Source organism: Mastigoproctus giganteus, chromosome 1, assembly GCF_048544385.1.
Source record: "Mastigoproctus giganteus isolate SK-2022 chromosome 1, ASM4854438v1, whole genome shotgun sequence".
Lineage (NCBI taxonomy): Eukaryota > Metazoa > Arthropoda > Arachnida > Uropygi > Thelyphonidae > Mastigoproctus > Mastigoproctus giganteus.
In genome coordinates this window covers 227,418,087-227,441,039 of record NC_143575.1, presented here as the reverse complement: position 1 = coordinate 227,441,039, position 22,953 = coordinate 227,418,087, and the positions used below count along the sequence as shown (strand labels likewise).

The 22,953-nt window shown below is 37.2% G+C and overlaps 1 protein-coding gene across 5 annotated transcripts in view; it reads right to left on the bottom strand.

Annotated features, from left to right (window-relative positions):
• Positions 1 to 22,953, bottom strand: part of LOC150091569 (uncharacterized) — a 322,811-nt gene that overhangs the window by 72,641 nt on the left and 227,217 nt on the right. For 2 of the 5 annotated variants that reach the window (XM_090376203.1, XM_090376211.1), the window contains exon 8: positions 16,128 to 16,252. In XM_090376203.1, the coding sequence (XP_090232329.1) occupies positions 16,128 to 16,252 (125 nt within the window). Of the gene's footprint in view, positions 1 to 16,127; positions 16,271 to 22,953 lie in introns of all 5 variants that reach the window. The other 3 variants (XM_090376217.1, XM_090376227.1, XM_090376221.1) reach the window with 2 other exon arrangements.

The following is a 22,953-nucleotide window of genomic DNA, read 5'->3' as shown; positions in this document are numbered from 1 at the left end:
GAGACAAGAGAATGTTTTTTTCATATAATGTCTATAATTACTTCCCTGAATGCCTCCCATTTATATTACAAGGGATATTTGAAAAGTTCATGAAGGGTTTGTTTGATGATTCTGTTAACATATTGCTCTTCAACATAATCCCCTTTGGAGCCAATACACTTTTGCCACCAATGCTGCAATGCATTTATTCCAGCTATGAAGGACATTTTCTCTTGGGCCTCAAGGAATGCATCCACTGCATCAATGATATCATTGTTGGTGGGAAAATGGATATCAGCCAGGTATTTTTTTCAAATTAGGAAATAGGTGAATGTCCAATGATGCTAGATCTAGTAAATATGGGAGATGGTACAAGATTTCAAAACTGCACTCATGCAGTGCAGCTATGCCAATGAGAGACTTGTGAGCAGGATGTTGTCCTGGTGGAACAAGATTACTTTGCTAAGTTTTTACTCAGTGTTTGTCTTCAATGTTTTTATGCAAGCGTCTCAAAAGATCTGAATAATATGCAACACGCTACTGCAACAGCATTTAGAGAAATTGAGCAGATGGGTTGAGAGGTGGCAACTGAAGTTTAGCATTGACAAATGTAAAGTACTGCATGTGGGTAGCAGAAAACCCAGAGTAACATATCAATTGTGTGGAATACACTCAGGATAGTAGAGAATGAAAAAGATCTGGGGGGGGGGGGCAATTGTGCAGTCAGATATGAAGTTTTCTGAGTAGCGCAGACAGTCTGCAAGAGTAGATCATGGTGTCGTGTCGATGATATACAGGAATTTTTCTAGCAGGGATAAGGAGGTGATTATTCTCTTGTATAAGGCAATGGTCAGGAGGCTTCATTTTAGGAAGGATGTAGAGCTGCTGGAACAAGTACAGAGAAGGGCAACGAGATTGGTGAATGGGAAAAAGGGTTGCTCTTACGAAAAAAGGTTAAAGTTCTGCAAAGTGCAGTGCCTGAGGATAAGGCCTTGAATGGTTTGAGTAAGCTCAATGCTGGTGGGATTCTCCCTCTTGCCTGAGGGGGACATACATTCAAATTGAGGAAAGGTAGTTGTAGAATAGATGTGCAGAAATCTGTCTTAGCCAGCGGGTGATTGATTGCTGGAACAAACTTCCATCTGTTGTTGTGGAGATTGACAGCTTAAATAAATTCAAGGCTGAACTAGATAAACATTTGGAGTTAATGGATGGGTGAAATGGGAAGTTTTTTTTTTTTTTTTTTTTGCTTTCTTGTACATACCCCCAGGGGGCTCACATCTGGTGAGTATGGGCTTGGCACACCCAGGGTCCTGAACTGGATATCATCATTCTTCTCTTTCTTGGTGATTCCTCTCTCTCTGAGGGGTAACTCAGAATTTTTTTTTTTTTTTTTTTTTTTTTTGGCTGGTGGGTGCAGCAAAAACCTCGGCTTCCTTGCACCATAAGGCTAATAATAATAATAATAATAATATGCCTCTACTAATGTTAAGCCGACCGGGCTAGCCGAGTGGGTAAAGTACCTGCCCGGCAACCCAAAGGTCGCGGGTTCGATTCCCGCCTCGGGCTTGGATCAAAGTACTGCAAAAACGTTGGGAGGTGCAATATGGCCACAGAAGCCGATGCGCCAACAACTACCAAATCAAAAAAAAAAAAAAAAAAAAATACTAATGTTAATAATCTATTCCTGTGACTCTCTGGACCTTTCTGAAGATCCACTAGCAACACTCCATCAGCACCCATAAAACTGATGCCATCACCTTGCTAGCAGAAGGTTTCATTTGGCTTTCTTTGGAGGGGGAGAGGAGCTATGTTTCCACTGCTTGGATTGCTCCTTTGTCTCTCGCTGAAAGGGATGGACCCATGTTTTATCCATGGCCACAAACCTTGAAAGGAAATTTGCTGGATCTGCTTGAAAATGATGTATATATTCACTTGACTTGAAAACTCTGGTGCATTTTTGATCTGTTGTCAACAACTATGGGCTCCATCATACCAACACCTTTTTCATAGCACGAACCTCTGTTATTATGTGGTACTCCTATTCAGACAATATGCCTACGATGCAGGCAATGTACTGAACTGTCACTGATCACCAGATCATGTACGATGTGTACATCTTCAGGCTCTCCCTCAACCTCATTAAATTTTGCTGCCCACTTCCTTCTTACCTATGGAATAGGAAAGGGCATCATCTCCCAGTGTTGTAGCCATATCCTAATGAAGTGCCTTTGCCGTTAGTCCCCCCCCCCTTTTTTTTTAGAATATTGGATGATGACTGTATGGCAACTGATTTCTTCCATCTTTCCTCATTCACACAACTTGGTTGATTTCATGCCCTGTAATTAAAAAAAAAAAAAAAAAAAAAAAAGGGGGGGAACTGCATGAAACTTTGTAGATTACTATTTGAAGTGTTATACATTTAAGAATAGAAATTTTTAACACCAACACTACCCTTTCATACTCAAGACAAAACTTTTCAAACACCGCTCATAGTTAAACGTGATTTCCCTTTAAGAAATCCATGCTATGTTTCTCATGTAATTTATTTATCCTAGGTAATTCTGCAGTACATTGTTAATCCTGGTTTCCATAATATTCCTTGCCACAGAGGTTAAACTTACAGTAAGTACTTATTTCATCCTTGAAACCAACTTGGTATAGAGAAACATCTGCACACTTCCAATCCGCTGGGTCTTCACCTAAAAGATTTGTCCATTCTTGCCAAATTTCCTTAAAATAGGACCAACAGAAATCCAGCGATTATTATTTTATTTATTTTTTTTTTTTGCATGTGTTGGAGGAATGATGTTGTTGTTGTTATTTGGTTTTTAGGAGCATTAGCAACTAAGGCCATATTGCTCTGGGGATATACAGTGGTCATTCCCTGACCTTTCCGCATCCTTCGTATTTGGTGGTTATGGGCTCGAATCCCGGTCTAATCAAGAAGCATGTGCTACGCACTGCTGCTCCTGCCCACTTGGCTATGGAGGCACCTGGAGGAATGAGTGGGAATGGAATATGGTGAATTTACATAAAATGGATGAAATGCTTTCAGCTCATACATGAGTCACTGCTTTTTTTTTTGCATTTTTTTATTTTTTTTTATTATATAAATCATGAATTTTACTATTTGTTAACACATCTGAAATGTAGCACTGCATACCTTAAATAACTTATGTAACATTACTGGCATTATCATGCATGGCTCAAGGTTAAAGCTGGCCACTTTGAAAAATTAATATTATTAATTCAAGTTTAGGGAATTAATAAAAATGGATGAATAATAATAATACAGCACAATATAATAAAATTTGTCAAGATTATAGGCCTCATCAATGAGTTACTTGTTTCTTTAGCAACATATGAACGATTTCCATCAATATCTCCATCCCCCCTCCTCTTCCCCCAAATATAATAAATAAGAAGAATATTAAGAAAGTGTATTTTTATAAATCTTCATTCATTTAATTATTTATGGTGTCATCTTCATGCTAAATTTCTACCACAATTTATAAATAACATTGCACTTTCAATTAACACAATTATTTCTGACAAACAGGAAGTGAAGCTCTAAGTGATGTCACATACTTTAATTGCTATTCTCTCTAAAATGTGCCCTAAAATTAGAAATTGGACTAGGAATTTACCTCAAAATTACCTTCCAAATCATCTGCTTAAGTTTCATACTAGCTCTATAAAAAATCCAGTACAGCAAAGTAATGCCATTAATCAATTATTAATAGCCTGAAAACAGGCATAATTCTTTAATTTAAATATAAATTGTTTACTTAATGTATACACTTTCAAAAAAATTATTTGAATCAGCATTACATCTGTTCAAATCACATTTATAAATTTATCCAACATAATGACATCACAAAAAACAGGTGGCTAACCTGCTATTTTAAAATGCTGTGCATTAATGTATAAGAAATTAGTTAAACATTCAAAATCAAATACACAGAGTGCACACAAGCTGAGCAGTGCAAAATTGGTAGCTAAAACAGACAGGATTGATTACAAGCTTAACTTACCAAGGACTGGGGAGAAATGGCAGCACATGGAGAAAGAAAGAAAGAGAGAGGAAGAAAAACTGTTATGGGGATTTCATTACACAAGACATAGGACTTTAATACAGTTGTTTATTTTTGCAAACTCTGTGAAAACTTAACTGTACACAGTTTTATAAGATTTATGGGCAAACAGGTTCAACTATTATTATAACAAGACAAACTACTATCTCTTGTTTTACAATTAATGTAAGTTGCCAAGCTGAATGTTCCACATACTGAGCTAATTTAGTTGTGGTTAGCAACACCAGATGAGTGAATACCACCAGATGCAGTACAAAACAGTCTTCATTCACAAGAGGAAGGAAGCAACCAGAATTGCAATTAAATACAAATTCTAATGGGAAATTTCATTAATTTCATAAGATTTAAAGTGACAAGGCGTGGCTATTAAATAATGAAACTGTTGAAATAAAATAAATATAATAAAATATTTCATACTTTACAAGTAACTCCCTTCAAATTAATTGCCTTGAGCTTGCACACACTGAACTTCCATACATTTCTTCCAAGTACAGAAGCATTTCTGGAAGTCTTCTGTAAGCCCTTTTAACACTGCAGTCATTTTTTTCTGAATGTCTTCAATGGACTGAAAATGGATTCCCTTAAATACACTTTTCAGTTTGGTGAAGAGAAAAAAAGTCAAGGGGTTAGGTCTAGTGAGTAGCCAGAAATTGGCGAACAGAGAGTGCGTTGTGTGCTGGAGCACTGTCTCGATGGAGCATCCAACCATCCTTCCACAATTTAGGTCTCTTCCTTCAAATTTTTTCATGCTGCCTTGTCAGAATTTCAATGTAGTATTTTTGATTGATAGTTTGATTTAGTGAGATATATTCAGCCATAATAATTCCTTTAATATCGAAGAAAGCAAGAATCATGGTTTTCATTTTTGAATTTGACATTCTTTGGACTGGGGGATTGTTTTAGCTTCCACTGCATTGACCGTCTTTTAATTTCTTGGTCTTACTGGAACAGCTGACTTTAATTGCAACTAATTACAGCACTCAGAATCTGGATCTTCTTCAATTTTTTCCTAAACAACTTCACAAACTTGGAGTCTTCTTTGATCTTCATTCAAAATTTTTGGCATCATCTTAGCACACACTTTTCTTATGCCTAAATTTTCAGTTAAAATTTGTCTGTTTCTTTATCCATACTGAGTTCTGATGCAACCATTCTAATGCTTAAATGATCATCCCTTTTAATCAACATCCTTACCCAGTATACAGTTTTCATGGATGCCAGATGGCCGGGTCGTTCATTGTCTTCCACATTCTCTCTCTTTCTTCTAATAATCGTTTATGCCATTCAAACATGTGAGTTCTTAACATAGTATCTTCCCCATAAACTTTATGTAACAACCCAACTCTCAAATTTAAGTTGACGTTTTCTTTAGTTTTTATTAAAAATTTGAGGTTAGATTTGTTGTTAGATTTTTTTTGTCTGTCATTTTCCTGCAAACTGCACATCACAGAATAATGAAACCTGTCTCACAGCAAAATGAATGGGTGTATTAGAACATCATTTGGCAGACAGACAATCAAGGAAAGGTTCAAGGTCAACTGATGTGCCTTTGTTTCACAGGTGGCACCTGGTGTACATTAATGCCCCTCCTCCATCACACTCATACACACACACACACACACACACACACACACACACACACACACACACACACACACACACACACACACACACACACACACACACACACACAAGTAGTGGCTGTGTTGGCAGTCTTGTTATTTAATAGCCATACCTTGTATATTATATAAAACAATAACTGCCATCCTCAAAAATCATACATAATTTACCTTCACCTGAATTATTCTCAAGTGATAATGCTCAGAATGGGAAAAATTCTGTGACAAACTTATACACATAAATGATTATATAAAATACACAAAAAAAAAAAAAAAATTTTAAATTTCAGATCAAACAAATATTGCATGAAGGGCAATTCAATAACTGCATATTAGCAATATATGCAATAATTAATTTACAAAAAAAAAAACATGCAAGACTATCCATCAATCACATAAAATAGTGGTCATTATAATTACATAATTTATTCAAGTTGCTTTCTCTTTTGTACTTGAAAACTTCTTTCAAACAGTAATGCAAATATACTGCTTAAAGTTAAAATATACACAGACCAGAAAAATAAATAAAAATCTCTTTCACAGAAAAGTCACTGTTTTCCATTATAATCTTTATATCCAGAAGTACTTTGCTAGATTTCAACTGTATTTTTAGAGGAAGATGGTGGGGAAAAACATGGGATGAAACACACTGCACTTCTCAACACTATGCTCTCGTGACTAATCTAGAAAAAGCATGTGATGAAATGTTGATACTCTCACATTTTGTCTATGCCTGTGATTTTTCCTATTTTTAAACTGTTTTTAATGAAACTTTATTCTGTATATCTATAATTGATTTCAGTTCAATATTATGTATATACAAGAATATTATAGTTGTATATAGGTAGCACTTTAAGTTGAAGATTTAAGATGCCTCAACAAAATATCAAATAGCTACAAAAAAAATCACAGAGAGAGAGAGAGAGAGAGAGAGAGAGAGAGAGAGAGAGAGAGAGAGAGAGAGAATGCTTTGTTATTCAGCATGCCAGTTAACTAAATTTACCAGTTACCTAAGCACCCCATCATCCTAGAAAGAACCAACACACAACAACAGGAAAACAAATTTTGGATATGTACCAAGCCAAACCATATTATTACAACAAAAATTATGCAGGAAAATCAAAACAAAAAACATTTAATGTTATTTTATTTTAACAAAAAATTGTTATTGTATATTACTGTACAATAATTACAAGACTTTTTTTTTTTTATACAGCAGTAATTACTTTAGTTTTACATTTCTGTAAGTTCCATAACAAAAATAAATTTTTTAAAATTCCTGTTTAAAGAATCAACCTATACAGTTATATAGGTAATAAAACTTTCGCTGTATACATAAATGGTTAAATTTTAATCTTTGAAGATAAGTTCAATTCTTTTTTTCTGAAAGGGAATTTAACTAAAACAAAAAAAAAAAAAAAAAAAAATTGAGTAGGGATTCAAAAATATGAACATTAATAATTTGAAACGTTGATAATCTGAACGAGTTAGCATTTATTATTATTATTTTTTTATGCTGGTGCCATAAAATAATTGCAGTAAGCACTGGGTTTTGTCATCGGGTTTGTGAATTGAATGTTCTTTTTATTAAACAGCAATCGTAAGAAGCAAAAAAAGAGGAATATTATCCACAGGCTATAAAAATGAAGATATATTTTTATTTTACTTATCAATTAGCAAAATAAAAAAAATATTTATGCTTACATAGATAGCTTAATTAATATATGTACAGTATTAACTTGATTACCACGTTGGCCAAGATTTTTGCAGCTCTGGCAAAAACTTAGCTCTGGCTAAGTTTTTATTGATATTTAGACATTTTATTGACTTAATTGTTACACTAAATTATTTTCTACAAGTAGCTTTATAGTTCTAATCAATCTCCGTAGTTTATTTTGAATTTAGATAGCGATTTTGAAAGTTAATACTTAGTGCCTGTAGATTTTACATTCTTAACTTGCCACCATTGTTATACGTTAAGGAACAGCGTAACATAAATCCCAAACTTCATAACGTAACATTTAACGTAAAACTACATTGTATTAGAAATCTGTTAGGTTAGTATAGTATTATCAATTAATCAGTAAAATTTATTAATCTTATTAAATTTCATTGTTATTTAGATAGTTATAGTAAGTCTTAAAATACTGTATAATTAGACTAAATTTAAAAATAGCAAAAGCTTAATTTTTTCAGTACTCACCTTGATCGATCTGCAATTGTTATTAAGGTGAATAACAGGAGATTGGCTAATTTTAGGGGGATTAATTTTTAAGTTAAGGGGATAAGTTACAGGTAAATGATAATTACAATGGAAACGGGATTAAAATATGCGCAAGGAAGTAGAAGTGCACTTACTCCGCCCTTGGTTGTCATGAAGTTGATTTAAATTAATATTCTAAATTGTGAATAAGCCAATAGTCGTAACGGTGGACTTTCATTAAAATGTCTTCAGTTGGCTAGTTAAGTGAAAGGGAACGCGTACTGTATTTAAGAAGAATTTTGAAATCCCATGATGCACTTTTCCACATGCGGGAATCTCAGATTGGTGAGATTCCAAACTCCGGTTTGGAATCTCACCAATTTATTAACAATTTCATTGTTAATAAATGAAATTATACTTAAATGGAATCATGACCCAGACTAGAGCAGTAAAGCAACGGGCACAAAGTAACAGGAGTGCTGTGCCTTGGGGGAGAACTGAAGGGGTGATTTTCCAACACATCACAGTCTAAAAAAATGTGAGAAATGTTTGCACACCTTTCTAGAACAGGACATGATCTAACCAAGGAGGGTGTGTGTGTGTGTGTGTGTGTGTGTGTGTGTGTGTGTGTGTGTGTGTCTTAGGTGCAGAGACTGTGAAGAAATTAGGCACCAACTCAGCATTCTGATGGGCATCTCTGAGAGATTGAGGTGTAGGGTAGATGCCCTCAAAGAAATTAATGAGGGGTCCATCAAGCTCTCAGCTGCTCAACTCAACACCAGAACTCATTCCTGTACACAAGGCAACACAGCTGCAATCTTCAAGGCAGAATGCACTGGTCTCACAGAAACTAGTTGTTTTTTTGTTGGTGACTCTATTGTCAGGGAAATAGGAAATATATTATGCAAAAACGATAGATGGAACAGGACCAGAGTATCATCTTTTAAGGGCACAAAAGGCGATGTACACATTGGCACCAATGACCTTAAGAGTAAGAGATCAGCAGATTTACTTAACAAGTACAGGTAACTGGCTTTACTATCATTAACAACCCTGCCAATCTTTGTGTCATCTGCAAACTTGGAAATTAAACCTGATATACCTTCATCAATATCATTAATAAATACACAAAACAACAATGGGCACAGAACTGAACCCTGGGGGGCTCCACTAATAACATTAGTCCACGTAGAGCAGTATTCATTTATTACCACTCTCTGCCATCTCCCACTCAACCATCTCTTTAACCATTGCAGCAGTTTGCCCTTGATGTCAAACCACTCCAATTTGTACAGCAGTCTTCCATGTGCAACAGTATCAAAAGTTTCCTGAAATCCAAGTATATGATATTAAAATGATTTTTTGCATTTAGCTCTGTCGTGACCACATCGTAGCATCCAATCAAATTGGTCAGACAAGACTTCCACTTAACAAACCCATGCTGTGTCTGAATTATTACTGCAGTCTTGTCTAGATAATCCTGCATCACTTCCCTAACCAGTGACTCCATTATTTTTCCTGGAACAGAAATTAAACTAACATGTCTATAAATATTTGCATCACCTTTTGTGAATTGGGGATACATCTGCACATCTCCAATCCATGGGGGACCTCCCCTGAATCTAAGGATGCTCTCATAATTATGGCTAGTGGTTTGCTTCCTCACTGCCTCCTTCAATATAACTGGATAGATTCCATCTGCCCCAGGTGCCTTTTTTATGTTTAACTTCAACAATTTTTTTTCCACTTTGCTCTCTGTTATTACAAAATCATTTAACTCCCTGTTAGAGTTTAATAAACTTCTGTCCTCCCCTTCCTTACAGAATTCCTCGTGTGTGAATGTACGAGGGGTTTTCGAAAAGTGAGGTAACAGATTTTCTCTCTCGATGATGTTTAATAATACGAAGTTGAAATTACACACTAAAAAATAAGTGAACATGCACTACTTCTCCACAAAGTCTCCAGTTTTATTGATGCACTTGTCCCAACGATGGATCAGTTTTCCAATACCGGTACTGAAGAAGTCTGTGCCCACACGCAGTAACCAACATTGCACCGCCTGATGAACTTCCTCATTTGTGGTGAAATGTGTTTTTTCAGAGGGCTGAACAAATGGAAGTCTGAAGGTGCTAAGTCTGGGCTGTAGAGGGGATGTGACAGAGTTTCTCAACAATTACAGCGCAACCAGTCACCAGTGGTGGGGACAGTGTGTGGAGTTGCAGTGTCATGCAACAAAATCATGCCGCTTGTCAGGAGTCCTGGTCGCTTGTGTATAATGTTGGCTTTCAGTTTTTCCAAAGTTGCACAGTAAAGCTGTGCACTGATTGTTCCTCCCTTCTGCAAGAAATACACCAACAGAACACCTTGGCGATCCCAGTACACTCTGGCCATGATTTTCGGACACCGGGAACAGTTTTGAATTTTTTGCACACAGGAGATTGTGGATGTTTTCAGGTCATGGAGTCTTGTTTGCTCTCTGGGGTAAAGTGATGAACCCACATTTCATCTGATCTGACTATGTGAGTGAGAAAATCCTCTCCGTTGCTGTATCACAACAAGTTCTCCATCCCCATGCGTTTTGCTTTGTCCTCCTCTGACAATTGTCGGGGGTACCCAGCGGCAGCACAACTTTCAAAAGCCAAGGACATCATGAAAAGTCAACTTACTCACGTTCACTATTTGTGCAATTTCACTCGCCTGTTTTCAAGAACGATGCCCATAATGCACAAAATTTTGTCTTCTGTCCTGCCCAATGTCGATCTTCAATGTCAACACGGCCTACTTTAAATTTGTCATCCACAGCAACCAGTTCAGGGTGAATGTCACTTAGTGAAGACCCTTTTGCTTGCAAAAAGCGAATAACCACGAACACCTGTTTTGGACCACACTCGCAAGGTAGCCGCCATTTTGCAACTGGAATCTGCTGAGGCAACAGCACTGCAACACTGCACTGGAAGTCTTTTTGAATTTTAGTAATGGATCTATCTGTCCACCGCTTTTCATTTCATTCCTTTTCACTGTTATTAAGAAAAAAAAAAAAAATTGTTACATTACATTTGGAAACCCCTCGTAGATGCAAAATACTCCTTCGGTTTTTCAGCTATCTGAGCAGGATCATCAACAGTCGAACCACCAACATTAAACGGACCATAATCAAATCTGATTCATCTCCTTCCTTCTAGAGTTAACATAAGTAAAGAAGTCTTCAATGTTTTTCTTTGCATCCTTTGCCAAGGATTTCTCGTAATTAGCCTTCACTTGCCTAATTACAGACTAGCTTATATCTGTCATAGGCTTCTGTATCACCTGCTAATTTATATGCATCCCACACATTTTTATTCTCTGCCACGAGCTTCATTAGTTCATCTGACATCCATTTCCATTTAGGCCTAAATCTTGAAAAGTATTTCTTGGTATGAAAAGCCTAATAGCTTTCAAGATTAATTCCCTGAGTGCCCATTTAGAATTCACTCTTTTTAACATCATCAGTTGATCCCACTGTATAGAATTCAAAAACTGCCTGAGACCGCTGTAGTCACCTTTACGGAAAAAAAAAAAAAAAAAAAAAAACCCTTCCTTTTATCCTCGATGGTAGTAACATCTTTAAGTAAATCCCACATCAGTACACTGTGATCACTGTCACCTGGTGGTTCCTTTATCTGCAGATTCTTGATGCATGAAGAATCACTACTGATAGTCAAATCAAGAGTATAACTGCCTCTAGTTGCCTCCCGAACATGCTGCTGTAGAAAACAATCATCCAATAAATCCACAAAAGCCTTGCTAGTGTGCGAGTGACCAACCTACATATTCCAATCAGTATCCGGGAAATTAAAATCCCCCATTATAAGACACACTAATTTACTGGCCCACTATTTCTCTGCACAATTGCTCATTATACTCATCAGATTCATTAGGCCTATAACACACACCTACTCTCATTTTTATTTTCCCAGTGCTTATGTCACACCAAACAGACTCAACATTGCATTGTCCACCCACATCAATTGGATGCACTTCCTTATATTTTATGTGTTTCTTAACTAACAGCATAATCCCTCCTCCTTTCCTACCCTGTCTATCCTTTCTGAACATATTGTACTCCCCAAATTCCAATTCTGCACTGTTTATATCTGTGTAACACCATGTCTCTGCTATCCGAACAATATCTGCCTTTGATGCTTTGATCCGCACTTCAAATTCATCAAATTTATTTGGTATAGTTCTAGCATTGGTGTACATGCACCTGTTCTTACTCTTAGTTACCCTAACACAGCCCATATATTTACTTGTTCCATGATGACGCCCAGCAGCTCTTGAAGTCCACAGCAACTTGCTCTCTAGGCTACTGCTCATTACAATAGAAGCAGTGCAAGAATCGCTTTCGCCTCTGCCTGTGGCTACTGATAATCTTTTAGTCTGTGAATCCCCTAAGCTAGCAGTTTTCCAACCCACTTAACTCTGCTCGATAGCATCAGAAAATATTCTTGCACCCTTTCAATTTAAGTGTATCCCATCCCTGCAGAAGCAGTCTCTCCTGTTAGGAAGCACAGACCATGCTGAAAAAAATTCTACCCCGTGAACTTTGCACAATCTCATCAGGGCCGAACCGACAAGGCTCTTATCATATACTCCCTTCTATCATGTCTGGGTTGAATTTCAGACACTTTCAAATTCAACCCTAGCTAGCTCATGACTTTTTTTCAATTGACCTGTACTTGTTAAGTAAATCTGCAGATCTCTTACTGTTAAGGTCATTAGTGCCAAAGTGTATAACAATATCACCTTTTGTACCCTTAAAAGTTGATATCTGCTCTACAATGTCATAAACTTTTGCCCCTGGTAGACATACCCCTGGTCGTGTTCTAGCTATACTTTTTGAATAATATATTCCCCGTCTCCCTGACAATAGAGTCACAAACAATAACTAGTTCCTGTGGGACCAGTGCATTCTGCCTTGGAGATTGCCGGTGTTTCTCGATGCAGAGGAGTGAACTCTGATGTAAACCTAGGCAGAAGAGAGCTTGATGGGTCACTCTTATTAATTTCCTCGAGGACATCTGCCCTACACCTCGAATTTTCATAGACGCCCATGAGAATGCTGAGTTGGTGCCTAATTTCCTCATGGTCTCTGCACCTAGCACACACAAAGGCATTCTGCTTGGCTAGATCATGTCATGTTCTATTGCAGGTGTAAGGTAAGGCAAGGTGCCCATGCTGTTTGCTGCTTATATCCAAACCCATCATTACTATCAGAAGGCAATTTATATTATCTAGCAGAATTGTTCTTTCCTCTAAAACTGCTAACATACTGGATAAGATACATGTTACTGTAATAACAACCTTTGTAATTAGAATATGATTACATTCTGAATATCAAAGACAACCATATTATTAAGAATATGTAGTTATGTCGGATCTTATTTTAAAGCCCATGCATCTATAAAGGGCAATTCAGCCATAGCTAAACTCCAGTGTAACAATATGTAATGGTGGTGCTACTAATAACTGTAAATTACTGTAGTTCGTTCTCCATAACCCACCTGGAAAACTTAAGATTTATTAGGGGTAACTGTTACCATGATACTTCATATCAAGACATTTTTTATAATCATACTGCATGCAATAGGGATACAGGGATGAATTTCAGAAAAAGGTAGGTACACAAAGAATTGCGATTTGAAATAGACATGCAGAAAGGTTTCAATAAACTTACATAATCCAATAAACTCCTATTATAGCACGTGAAGGGACAGCTGTAAAGAGCCTTAAGCAGAAGTCCCATATTTAGAAGCTAAATTTAATCAATATTTATAACATTGATTTTTCAATATTCATTTTCTCCCCACCCTCACTATTTATAAAGCAATGGTAAATACGGAAGTAAAAACTTGCCCATTTAATGCACTATGCTTGCTTTTTGGCACCTTTAATTTTTTTTTTTTTTTTGATAAAGAGTAGTATTAACATAATAATAATAATGTTGCTATCAGCAAGCAAATTTATCAATGGCATGTTGAACTCACACAAAAAAAAGATACCAATTACTGTACTAGACAAATAATGCAGAATTAAAAAAAATAATAATTAAAAAGGTACTGAGGAGACCATGCAAATGCACCAATAAATGGATAGACACTGAGTTATAAACAGCAACCTTTCTACTTTCACTTGGAAGTGCTACAGATGTTAAAAATGCATGGCACTTCATGGCATTGACCACCATGGAGGCAAGAAGAAAAAGAATATTAAACATGAGAGATCACTATAGGCCAGAATTGTTGAAATGGAAGTTTAATATTATTTTACATTTGTTAATTTTTTAAAATATTTTACAGAAGAGGAAAGTAGCAAATAACTTGGTAGTATATTTCATAAACTACTTAATGTGCTACCATAATAATGTTTTTGGTTTGAAATATCCATTAAATTTCAATTTATCCCAGAAAGTTCACTCTCAGTTTAAGGATACTAAAGCAATTTACAATCATTAAAATGCAACTCAGTTTCTAAACTTTCCTATTATTATTAAACTTTTGGCAACATTTTCTATATATCCTTGATTTGGATTACCACATAGTTGTTTGTATAACATATTTCACCTCCAAATCACTTATACAAGTGAGTGTTTGAAAAGTTCATGGCCAGAATATGAAAGAGTAATGGCACAGTATTAAAAATTTTTGTACTTAATATATAACACTTCAAATAGTAACCCACTAAGCTTCATGAGGTTTTAATAATGCATTTTTTTTTTTTTTTTTTTAATTACAGCTGCTGAAGTCAAAGTTGTGTGAATAAGGAAGGATGAACAAAATCAGTCACCATGCAGTCATTCAATATTTGGGGAAAAAGGGACTAATGCCAGAGGCAATTCATGAGGATATGGTAGCAGCATTACTGGAGGATGCACTTTCTTGTTCCATGTTTAAGAAGTGGGCAGCAGAATTTAAACAAGGGAGGTAGAGCCTGGAGGATGACTCACACTGTGGAAGACTTGTAATATCAATCACTCCAGAAGTTATGTTTGTTATGTTATTTGGTTTTTAGGAGCATTAGCAACTAAGGCCATATTGCTCCGGGGATATGTGGTGGTCATTCCCTGACCTCTCTGCACCCTTCATATTTGGTGGTCATGGGCTCGAACCCCCGGTCTAATCAAGAAGCGTGTGCTACGCACTGCTGCTCCTGCCCACCTGGCTATGGAGGCGCCACTCCAGAAGTTGTTGACAGTGTGTGTGATCTGGTGACGCATGATTGATGAATGACAGTTCAATATACTGCGGGCACCTTGGGCATCTCATTTGAAGACGTGTACCACATAACAACAGAAGTTCTTTCTATAAAAAAGGTGTCAACATGATGGATCACAAAGGTGTTGAGAGCATATCAAAAATGTACAAAAGTTGTCAAGTCAAGTGAACACTTCCATCCTTCTGAAGAAGATTTAGCAAATTTCTTTGCAAGGTTTGCAATCATGAATGAGATGTCGGTTATAACTTTCAGCCAGAGACAAAAAGAGTAGTTCAAACAGTGGAAACACAGCTCTTCTCTACTTTCAAAGAAAGCCAAGTCAATTTCTTCACTGGCAAGGTGATAGCATCAATTTTTTGGGATGCTGATGGAGTGTTGCTAGTGGATTATCTTCAGGAAAACTAGACAGTCACAGGGGCATATTTCACAGACCTTGTGAGGCATTTGCATGAAAGTATCAAAAACTGGGGAAAACTCAGCAAAGGAGTCTTGTTCCACCAGGACAACATGCCTGCTCACAAGTCCGTCACTGCCATGGCTGTACTGCATGAGTGCAGCTTTGAAATCTTGAACCCTCCCCATATTCAGCTATTGCCTAATTTGAAAAAATACCTAGCTGACATCCATTTTCCCACCAACAATGATGTCATTTCTGCAGTGGATGCATTCCTCGAGTCTTCAGAAAAAACTTTCTTTGCAGCAGAATCAACACATTGTAGAATCAGCAGCAAAAGTGTATTGACTCCAAAAAGGGGATGCCTGTTGAAAAATAACATGCCTACTCAAATAAACTCTTCATACTCAGGGCATGAACTTGTCAAATGCTCCTCGTATAAAACCAGATAATTACTTTAAAAAAAAAGCTGAATTAAAAGTTAGTTTTCATGAACTAATTTAATTCTCTTTTACAACTTAAAGTTATCACAAGCAATTTCATTTTAAAATCATAATTAAAGCAAAGATTTAACAGCTGACCTTTATTCTTGACACAGCTTCCTCCGCTTGCATCATACGAGTGGCTTTTGTTGGCTGACCCTCACATACTAATTGAGTTGACCCAAGATAACGAGCTCGAAAAAGCACTCCCTCAATGAGTACTGCTGGTTCATGAATTAAAACTGTGGAATGGAAAGAACAGAGTTCTGTGAGAAACAGAGTTTAAGTTAGTAACTGCTTACAAATTATTATAATATCTCTAGCCCAAACTCTGAAATACACATTGATCAGAAATATTTAATCTTTATAAAAAACATGCAACATAAAATATACTGAATTTTTTCTAACTATGCCAATCATTCTTTCAAGAATGTCCAATTTCACTACTGTTGTCAGAAATATTATCCCACATTTCTGAATCGCCACCTTCGATTCAAACATATCACAAAAATTCTAACCAAAAAAAACCAATAAATAAATAATAATAAATATAACAAAAAAAAAAAAAAAAAAACCTTTGGATATTGAAAGTTATATTATAATATAATTTCTGTAATAACTTTACATTAACATAATTTAATAATATTTTTAATATATTTTATACTTTATAAATCTTAGCTATAAATTTAATAAAATAATAACTAAATTAAAATTAGATAAGTTAAATAATATCTGCAATTTTATTTCTTAAATATCAATAAATCTACATCCAGAATATAACATATAACTAATGAAAAATAAATGCTAATCAGCAAGTTAAAAGGAAAACATTCTGTGGACTATACACCGATGAGCCAAAACATTATGACCAGCGAGTCATTATGCAAATTGAGCAACTGCAGGTGAACTACGGCACGTGCACAGGTCAGGACACTGTATAAAACACACCTGATACTGAGTTCTGTTAATCAGTGTTACTCTTGTTCTTTAGATGGAAGAGGCACCACACTTAAATGAGTTAGACAAAGGCAAAATTGTAATGGCCAGATGACTGGGTCAGAGTATATCCGAAACAGCACAGCTGGCGGGTGCTCAGCCATGGTTAGTACCTACTGAAAGTGGTCCGAGGAGGGGAAACCCACGAACTGCTGGCATGTTTGATGACTATGGCTTATCAATGCTCTAGGTGAGCGAAGGCTCTGCTGGATGGTATGTGGTAACAGAAGGACGACTGTGGCGCAACTAGCCGGTAATTGGAATGGTGGTAATGAGTAATGTGTCACAACACACAGTAGTAGTAGTGGCATGTGATGCAAGAAAGCAAGTGTATCAGCTTATGCAGCATCAGCCGAAAAAAAAAAAAAAAAAAATTTTACAAAACAAATCCCTTTAAATGTTTGTCCAGTTCCTCCTTAAATTTATTTAACCTATCAACATCCACAATGACAGATGGAAGTTTGTTCCAGCAATTAACCACCCGCTGGCTAAAGGAAAATTTCCACACATCTATTCTACATCTGTTTTTCCTTAATCTGAATTTATGCCCCCTTAGGTTCGTAATCTGAACAAGTGGAAGAATCCCATCAGAATTCAGCGTGCTCAACCCATTCAAGGCCTTATACAACACCTCAATCAGATTACCTCGCAGGTGCAAAGTCTCCAGCCACTGCAATTTGCAGAACTTAAGCCTCTCTTGGTAAGCGGATCCCTTCATTCCCCTCACCAATTTTGTTGCCCTTCTCTGCACATGCTCAAGCAAATCTACATCCTTCTTAAAATGAGGCCTCCAGACCAGTATGCAGTATTCAAGGTGTGGCCTGGCAATTGCCTTATAGAGACGGACAATCACCTGCTTTTCCCTGCTAGCAAAATTCCTATATATCATTGACAAAACCCCATGACCTGCCCTGGCAGCCTGTCTGCATGCTCAGAAAACCTCATATCAGATTGCACAATTACTCCCAGGTCTTTTTCATTTTCTGCCACTTTAAGTGTAATAACACATAGTTGGTACGTTTCTCTGTGGTTACTTCTACCTATATGCAGTACTTTGCATTTGTCAAGATTAAACTTCAGTTGCCACTTCTCAGCCCATCTGCCCAAATTTTCTAGATCCTATTGCAGTAGCACACTGCCATTACTGTCATTAACAACCCTGCCAACCTTTGTATCATCTGCAAACTTCAACACTAAGCCTGATATACCTTCATCAATATCATTGATAAATAAACAAAACAGTGGACCCAACACCGAACCCTTTGGGACTCCACTAATGACATTAGTCCATGAATAGCAGCACCCATTGATTACCACCCTCTGTCTTCTCCCACTCAACCATCCCTTTATCCATTGTAGCAATTTACCCTTAATATCATTCTTCTCCAATTTGTACAGTAGTCTTCCATGTGCAATAGTGTCAAAAGCTTTCCTGAAATCCAAGTATATGATATCAAAATTATTTTTTGCATCCTGTTCCTTTGTAACCAGATCATAATAACCAATCAAACTGGTCAAACAAGACCTCCCTTTGACAAACCCATTCCGTGTCTGAATTATTGCTGCAGTCTTGTCTATATGATCCTGCAATGCATCTTTGACCAGTGACTCCATTATTTTACCCGGAACAGAAGTTAAGCTAACTGGTCTGTAATTACTCGTGTCACCCTTCAATCCCCCTTTGTGAATTGGGGATACATTTGCACATCTCCATTCCGTGAGGACCTCCCCTGAGTCCAAGGATGCTCTCATAATTATGGCTAAGGGTTTGCTTATTTCCTTTGCTGCCTCTTTTAATATAACTGGATAGATCCCATCCATCCCAGGTGCCTTTCTTATGTTTAACTTCAATTTCTCCTCCACTTTGCTCTCAGTTATTATAGAATCATTAAGCACCCTGCTACAATTTGATAACCCTCTGGCATTTTTAAACCTTAATAACTCCTAATGTGTGAACATAGATGCAAAATACTCATTCAGTTTGTTTGCTATCTGTGCAGGATCATCAACAGTCGAACCATCGATATCAAGTGGGCCAATCAGATTCATCCCCTTCCTTTTAGATTTATATAAGTAAAGGAATCCTTGCTGATTTTCTTAGCATCCTTGGCCAAAGATTTCTCGTAATCTGCCTTCACCCACCAAACCTCCTTTGTGACTTGATTACAGACCAGCTTATATCTGCCATAAGCTTCTGTGTCACCTGATAATTTATATGCATCCCATGCATTTTTCTTCTCAGTCACAAGTCTCATTAGTTCATTTGATAACCACTTAGGCCTAAATCTTGAACAATATTTCTTAGTTGGTATGTAAAGCCTAGTAACTTCCAAGATTAATTCTTTGAATGCTTCCCATTTTGAATTTGCTGTTGGTAACATCATCGGTTGGTCCTACCGTATAGAATTTAAATACTGTCTCAGACCACTGTAGTCGCCTTTACGAAAGCAAAACCCTTCCCTTTACCCAATGGTAGTTACCTCTGAGTAAATCCCACTTCAGCACAATGTGATCACTGCCACCTAGTGGTTCCTTTATTTGCAGATTCTTAATGCATGAAGAATCATTACTGATAATCAGATCAAGAGTATTACTTCCTCTAGTTGCATCCCGAACATGCTGATGTAGAAAACAATTATCCAATAAATCCACAAAAGCCTTGCTAGTGTGTGAGTGACCAACCCACAAATTTTAGTCAATATTTTGGAAATTAAAATCCCCCATTAAGACTCTCTGATTTACTGGCCCACTCTATTTCCCTGTACAGTTTTGTATTATACTCAACAGAGTCATTAGGCCTATAACACACTCCTACTCTCAATTTTGATCTCCCAATGCTTATGTCACACCAAACTGACTCGATACTGCACTGTCCAGCAATGTTGACTGGCTTCACTTCCTTGGATTTTTTGTGTTTCTTAACTAATAGCATAACCCCTCCTCCCTTCCTGTACACATTGTACTACACAAATTGCAGTTCTGCATTCCTTATATCTGTGTGACACCATGTCTCTGATATCCCAACAATATCTGCCTTTGATGTTTTGAGAAATACCTCAAATTCATCAAATTTATTTTCCAAACTCCTAGCATTGGTGTACATGCGCCTGTTCCTATTCTTAGCTACCCTAACACAACCCATGTGTTTACTTGTACTGCAATGACTTCCAGCAGTATCTGAAATACCCTGCATCTTGTTTTCCAGGCTGCTGCTCATTCCAATAGAAGCAGTGCAAGAATCATTTTCACCTCTGCCGGTGGCTACTGTTAATCTATTAGTCCTTGTATCCCCCCAAGCTAGCAGTTTTTCGACCCACCTAACACTGCCTCAATAGCATCAGCAAATATTCTTGCACCCTTTCTATTTAAGTGTATCACATCCCTGTAGAAGCAGTCTCTCCTGTTAACAAGTACAGACCAGGCTGAAAAAAATTTTACCCCTTGAGCTTTGCACAATCTTTCCAGGGCCGAATTAATCAACAAGGCTCTCATCATATACTCCCTCCTATTGTGTCTGGGCAGAATTGTTCAGATACAAAGGTTGGCAGGGTTTTTAATGATAGTAAAGACAGTATGCTACTGCAACAGGATCTTGAAAAGTTAGGTAGATGGGCTGAGAAGTGGCAACCGAAGTTTAATATTTACAAATGCAAAGTACTGCATATGGATAGCAATAACCTAAGATAAACATACCAACTGTATAGTACTACACTCAGGGAGGTGGGGAATGAAAAAGACCTGGGGGTAATTGTGCAGTCAAATATGAAGTTCTTTGAGATGCAGACAGGCTTCCAGAGCAGGTCATGGAGTTTTGTCAATGATATACAGGAATTTTGCTAGCAGAGACAAGGAGGTGATTATACCTTTGTATACGGCAATGGTCAGGCCACACCTTGAGTATTGCATACAGGTCAGGAGGACTCATTTTAGGAGGGATGTAGAGTTGCTAGAACCAGTACAGAGAAGGGAACAAGATGGGTGAGAGGAGCAAAGGGATTCTCTTATCAGGAGAGGCTTAAATTCTGTAAGTTGCAGCATTTGGAAACTGTGCACCTGCAAAATGGTCTGAACGAGGTGTACAAGGCCTTGAATGGTTTGATCAGGCTCAATGCTGATGGGATACTTCCACTTTCTGAGATTCAGAACCTGAGGGAGCATAGATTCAAACTGAGGAAAGACAGTTGTAGAATAGATGTTCAGATGTTTACCTTTAGCGAGCGGGTAGTTGATTGCTGGAACAGACTTCCATCTGTTGTGGAAGTTGATAGCTTAAATAAATTTAAGGCTGAACCAGATAAACATTTGGAGTGACCGGATGGGTGAAATGGGAAGGGTTTTTTTTTTTTTTTTTTTGGCTGATATGCCTCAACTAATGCTAATGTTAAAATCACTGGCAAAGAATGCAATCAAAAACAGCAAACACTTCTATGCTTATATTAACAGTAGAAGGAAGGGATTGAATCAAATTGGTCCACTTGATGTGTATGTGTTAACTGTTGATGACCACGCTCAGGTTGAGGACGAATTGAATAGGAATCTTGTATCTACATTCACACATGAGGAATTCTTTATGGAAGGGAATGCCAGAAGTTGATCAAACTAACTAAGAGCTAAATGATTTTGTGATAACTGAAAGGAAAATGGAGGAGAAATGCTGAGGATGAACATAAAAAAAGGCACTGGAGCAGATCGAATCTACCCAATTATATTAAGGGAGACAGCACAGGAGGTAAGCAAACCATTATCCATAATTATGAGAGCATTCCTGGATTCAGGGGAGGTCCCTATGGACTGGAAAAGTGTGAATATATCCCAATTCATAAAGGGGAATCTAAAGGTGACATGAACAATTACAGGCCTGTTAGTTTAATGTCTGTTCCATGAAAAAAAAAAAAAAAATCACTAGTTAAAGAAGTAATGCAGGACCATTTGAATGAGCATGCAATTATACTGCAATTGCAGCATGGATTTGTCAACGGGCAGTCTTGCCTAACCAATTTGATAGGATACTATGATGCAGTGACCAAGGAACTAGATGCAAGGAACTAATTTTGACATCATATACGTAAATTTCAGGAAGGCATTTGATACTGTTGCACATAAAATTGCTGTACAAACTGGAGCAATGTGGCATTAAGGGCAAGGTACTGCTTTGGATAAAGGGATGGTAAAGTGGAAGAAGACCGAGTGGTTATCAATGGGCACTGCTCTTCATGGACTAACGATATTAGTGGAGTTCCTCTGGGTTCAGTGCTGGGCTGATTGTTGTTTTCAACATTTATCAATGATATTAATGAAGGTATATCAGGCTAAATGTCTGAGATTGCAGATGACACAAAGGTTGGTAGGATGGCTAACAACAGTCATTAGTGTGAGCTACTGCAACAAGATTTAGGAAAATTGCATTGAACACTGAGAAATGGCAGTTGAATCTTAACATTTGTTAATGTTAAGATTCAACAGTGATAGCAGTAACCTCAGAGTAACTTATCAACCTGTGTAGTACTGCACTCAGGGTAGGTAGTGGAGAATGAAAAAGACCTGAGAGTAATTGTGCAGTTAGGCATGAAATTCTCTGAGCAGTGCAGACACACAGCCAGGACAGCTCATGCAGTTTTGTCAATTACATACAGAAACTTTGCTAGCAGGAATAAAGAGGTGATTATCCCTTTGTATAAGACCACATATTGAGTAATGTATACAGGTCTGGAGACCTCACTTTAGGAAGGATGGAAATCTGCTGGAAGGGGTACAGTAGAAGGGAATAAAAGGATGCTGTTACCTAAAAAGGCTTCAGTTCTGCAAATTGCAGCATCTCACACCAGGAACCTGCGAAGAGATCTCATTGAGGTGTTTAAAGCCTTGAATGGATTAAGTATTAAGTAAGTGGAACGTTAATAGTATTCTTCAACTTGTTCAGACTACACAC